General features: G+C 43.6%; 1 protein-coding gene across 1 annotated transcript; it reads left to right on the forward strand.

The window, feature by feature from the left end:
- The first annotated feature begins 2,832 nt into the window (after positions 1–2,832).
- Positions 2,833–3,216, forward strand: LOC121862031 (proline-rich receptor-like protein kinase PERK2). Its single transcript, XM_042359961.1, has one exon. The coding sequence runs from the start codon at positions 2,833–2,835 to the stop codon at positions 3,214–3,216; it is 384 nt and encodes a 127-aa protein (XP_042215895.1).
- Positions 3,217–5,318: the final 2,102 nt, after the last annotated feature.

The following is a 5,318-nucleotide window of genomic DNA, read 5'->3' on the forward strand; positions in this document are numbered from 1 at the left end:
GTTAGGTTTGGTTAGGTTAGGTTAGGTTTGGTTAGGTTAGGTTTGGTTAGGTTAGGTAAGGCTCCGTCGGTAATTACGATGGTGAATGCAGTAGCTTACGATATTATTTAGAATTTATCTTTCTGCCACAATATAAAAGAAGTAGTTAGTTTCACATGTACTCCAGATACGGGGACAAATTTAACGTACGATCCTGTGAGAATCCATCATTGTGTCGTATCGTAGAATTTCAGTTAAGAGAATGATATTATATAAGAGATTGAGAATTCGGTCCCTGGTTGCCAAATTTGCATAGAAAACGTAACTATGTAAACATTGACAAGTGCTTTTAAAACCTTGAGTCGAGAGGCTGACACCTATTGTGTACCACGTTAATTGTGGGAAGGTGGTGGTGTGTGGCAGCAGTCGGGGAGGAGAGGAAGGGGCGAAGGTGTGGGAGGGGATGAGGGATGGGGAGAAGAAGAGGGGAGTGAGGAAGGTGTAAGAGGGGATGGAGGATGGGAGGAGAGGAAAGAGTGAAGAAAATGTGTTGGGGGATGAAGGATGGAAGGAGAGGAAAGGGCAAAGAAGATGTGGGAGGGGATGAGGGATGGGGAAGAAGAGGAGGGGATGGGGATGAGAAAATGAGGAGAGGGAGAGAAAGAGAGGGTGAGGAAGGCGTGAAATGGGATCAGGGATAGGGAGAGGAGGAGGAAAGGAAGAAGGGGTGAAAAAGACATGGATGGGGGATGGGGGATGGGGAAAAGGAAAACAAGTATAGGATGTAGTAAGGGATGGGGAATGTGGTGGTCGTGGGAGGGGAGGAGGGGGTGAGGAAAGGAGAAGAAAAAATATCAAAGAGAATAAGGAATGGAAAGAGGAATAGGAGAGACTGTGGGAAGGTTGAGTGGAAGGAAGTCAGGGAAAGATGAGGAGAGAGAGAGTATCAGTATACAGTATATATAGTAACACACGTCCTTCAGTATAATTTGACCCAATAATCACTGCACCACATGATTGACTCAGTGTTACATCATCCCCTTGCGGTGTTCCTACTGAGGCGTTATTTTCAGTGTTATTCTTGCGTTACTTTCACTTGACGTAATAATTTCCTTCGCGGTTATTCCTTATAGTACTGCGTTGCGTTATTTGACTTACTAAACCTTTATTAGGACGTTATGTTCAACGTTATTCTTGCGTTATTCTTACGTTTCTCTCACCAGACCTTTTCTTTGCTATTCCATATAGTCTTGCGTTATTTTGACTTACTGTAAACACCCTTCCTTCCTTCCTTCTTTCCTTCCATCGTTCACTCTCTCCCTTCTCCCACCCCTTCCTTATTCCCTCTCTCCCTTCTCCCATCCCTTCCTTATTCCTTCTCTCCCTTCTCCCATCACTTCCTTTTTCCCTCTCTCCCTTCTCCCACCCCTTCCTTATTCCCTCTCTCCCTTCTCCCATCACTTCCATATTCCCTCTCTCCCTTCTCCCATCACTTCCTTTTCCCTCTCCCTTCTCCCATCCCTTCCTTATTCCTCTCTCCCTTCTCCCACCCCTTCCTTATTCCCTCTCTCCCTTCTCCCATCCCTTCATATTCCCTCTCTCCTTCTCCCATCACTTCTTTTCCTCTCTCCTTCTCCCTCCTTCCTTATTCCTCTCTCCTTCATTCTTCTCCTATCACCCCACCCTTCTACCAACCCTCCTCCCTCCCTCCTTTCCTCCTCCCTTACTTCACTTGCTCTGCCTTAACTAGCATGAACTACTATTACTGACGCACACTAACCGACCCGTGGGGAGGGAAGGGGAGCGGAGGGAAGGGGAGGGGAGGAGAAGGTAGGGAAAGGTAGGTGTGTATAAACTTGCATGCGTGTTTGTGTGAAGCAGTTGGTCTGTTTTACTATTTGTTAATGTAGTTGAAATTATGATAAAAACAATAGGAATATACAACTACTATTCTTTTATTTTTACTACTACTACTACTACTACTACAAGTAATAACACACACACACACACACACACACACACACACACACACACAGACAGAGGCGGGCGCGCGCTTCTTATTCCAGGTTTAAAAAAGTGAAGGTGTGTTTTATGGCCTGTTTTAGAGAGTTCAATTCCATACAGAGTGTTTTTATGAGGCTTTTGTGTTATTGTTTGATGGAGGTGTTTTCTTTTCGGGTGTATGGAAATGTGTTTTATCTTGGTGCTTGTGTTTGTGAGTGGTGAAGGGTGAGGAGGAATGGGGGTAGGGAGTGAGGGAAGGAGTGTAAGGGGAGTGGAACGTAGAGGTGAGGGAGGAGGGAGAGAGAATGAGGAGGAGAGGAGGAAAGTGGAGGAAGAGGAGAGGAGGGAAAAGGATGGGATGAGGGAAGAGGGAATGGTAGGAAAGGAAGGGGATGGTAGGGAGGACAGGTGGTAGGGTTGGAGGGAGTAAAGGAGGTGAGGAGAGTTAGCTACAGAAGTTAGCGATTAAATGAGAGAATAAAGAGATAAGGAAGAAGAAGAAGAGAGGTAGAACAAGGAAATAGAATAAGGTAAACGGCTAATGAAGGAGAAGGAAGAATGACATTACCAAATGGAGAGAGAGAGAGAGAGAGAGGGATTAACAAGCATGATAGAGAGAGAGAGAGATTAACAAGTGTAAGAGAACAATAAAGAGTGAGAATAAAAGGGAGATGAGAACTGAAAGAGAACAAGACGAGATATAAAGCATTGCAACCTGGATATAAAGCAACAAGATAATCAAATTGCCAGAGACAATTCCAGGGCTGGCGTAAAACTCTGGTGCGCCTGGCGTAATTTGGACGTAGGCGAGCGAATCAACGCTTCCATTAAGCTCTCTATGAATACGCAATGAAGAGCACCCTAGACCATTCCCAGAGACCCCAGACCATCCCCATAGGACCCCAGACTACCCTTAGAGGACCCCAGACCACCCCAGAGAACCCCAGATCACCCCAGGGGACCCTAAACCATTCCCAGACTACCTCAGACCAACCCAAACCACCCTTTGATCACCCCCAGAGACCCCAGACTACCCCTAGACCATCCCTGGACCACCCACGTCCCCTCATGCCCCCCTTAAACCAGACCATTCCAAAGGATTCAATACCCCCAGGCCCCCGGACAACCCCAGACCACCTCTATACCACCCCTAGACCACCCCAGACTGAGCTAAGACCACGAAGTCCCCCCAGAGTACCTTTGACTACGGACTTATTATGCTTTAATTATTAGCCAGAAAGTATTAATTATTTGATGGATTATCGACGAGGTGAAGTTATGTCACGAGGGTTAATTAATTATCATCAGCCCTGGATTATTGTGCGGGTTTATGATAGTTGGGGATGAATTATTAACCAGTAGTGGGAATTATTTGACCTAGACTGAATTATTAACCAGTAGTGGGAATTATTTGACCTAGACTGAATTATTAACCAGTAGTGGGAACTATTTGACCTAGACATAATTATTTGACACTAAATAGATTATCAGATCCAGACAGAATTATTAGACCCGGATAGAATTACCAGACGAACTAATTAAGAGCTAACGACACCTCCCCAAGGCCCCTCCACCACCACACTGTTGTTATGTGGAGTTATAACGAGAGAGAGAGAGAGAGAGAGAGAGAGAGAGAGAGAGAGAGAGAGAGAGAGAGAGATTTACACTCACCGATTTACATCTATTTCACTTACCAATTTACACCGATTTACAACTATTCCACTTACCTATTTACACCGATTTACAACTTTTTCACTTACCGATTTACACCGATTTACAACTATTCCACTTACTAATTTGCATATATTTACAACTATTCCACTTACCGATTTACACCGATTTACAACTATTTCACTTACCGATTTACACCGATTTACAACTATTTCACTTACCGATTTACACCGATTTACAACCATTAACTCTCTCTGATTTACAACTATCTCACCTAACCAACTACAGTATACAATATTCCATTCACCAAATTAAGACCCCGATCCAGACTTTCCAATTACTGAGCGACTGATTTTGTCAAGGGGAGAAAGTGGAAGCCTTCCTCATTAGAGCCGACAATATTGTATCAGATAGAAAGGAGAAAGAAAACAAGTAATTAGAAAATCTCCAGATGCTTTCTAATGAACATAGGATCTTTTAATTTAATTTTCTTTCCTATTTGTTTTTTGTAGTTTTCTTTTTTCTTTTTTCTTTCTTTTTTTAAATTAAGTATCATGTTTGTAGAATTTGATCGAGAGAAAGCAAGCTAATAATTATAGAGTGTCCAGATGCTTTCTAATTGTATACCGTTGTTGTTGCTTTCTCCCATCATCATTATCATCATTATTATCATCATCATCATTATCGTCATTATCATCATTATCACCTACAACAATATCATCATCGCATACAACAACAACAACATCAACACCATCATCATCATCATCATCATCATCATCATCATCATCATCATCATCATCATCATCATCATCATCCTATTGCTTATATTACCATTAATAATTGAATTTGGCATCATTCAGGTGTGTGAGTCTATTCTCGCTCATATGCACAGCTTCACTAAGGTCTTGAGTCCCATACGTCGCTGTGGGATATTTACCTGTATGTTGACAGTAATTAGCGGGGAGCCAGGTAACGTTATATGTTATTAATTAAGTTTATTATTGTAATGCAGGTGAAGGAGGGAGTGGAGGGAGGGTAGGAGGGAGGGAGTGTGGGTGTGAGGAAAGGAAGGGGTGAGTGTGAGAGAGGGGAGGGAAGGAGAGAGAGGGTGGAGGGATTGGGTATCGGAAGTGGATGAGTGAGGGAGGGAGATAGGAACTTTGTGCAGGAGGGAGGTAATGTGGGAAGGGTGGATGGAGGAAGGGATTGAGTAATAAAGAAGGAAAGGAGGGAGAAAGGGATGGAGTTGGTGTGGGAGGGAAGAAATGATGGTGGGATGGAGATAATGGTAGAAAGAACGACTGGGGGAAATCTAGAGAGAGAGAGAGAGAGAGAGAGAGAGACTGCATTCGGAAGGGAGGGAGAGAGTGAGTGATTACGGAAATGAGGGAAGGACGAGGTGGCTAAGATCAAGACATCACCTTTATGATACAGTCACCACATGGGGAGGAGAAGGGGGGGGAGGGGGCTAATTACTGTACCTGTACATTACACCTGAACCTGTGCTCTTACACCTGAATAAAGTTCCCACACCTGATTCTAATTGCATGTTGCATTGTACATTACATTTTACGTTCAACTCTGTACACAAGAAATCATCCGTGATCCCTATTTGACCCCTTAATTGGACTTAGTCGTTGTTACACTCCGCGATATTGAGTTTT

Source organism: Homarus americanus, unplaced genomic scaffold (genome assembly GCF_018991925.1).
Source record: "Homarus americanus isolate GMGI-L3 unplaced genomic scaffold, GMGI_Hamer_2.0 scaffold25013, whole genome shotgun sequence".
NCBI classification, from domain to species: domain Eukaryota; kingdom Metazoa; phylum Arthropoda; class Malacostraca; order Decapoda; family Nephropidae; genus Homarus; species Homarus americanus.

Excerpts from the sequence above, each read along its gene's own strand:
- LOC121862031 (XM_042359961.1), top strand. The coding sequence starts at position 2,833 with ATGAAGAGCACCCTAGACCATTCCCAGAGACCCCAGACCATCCCCATA.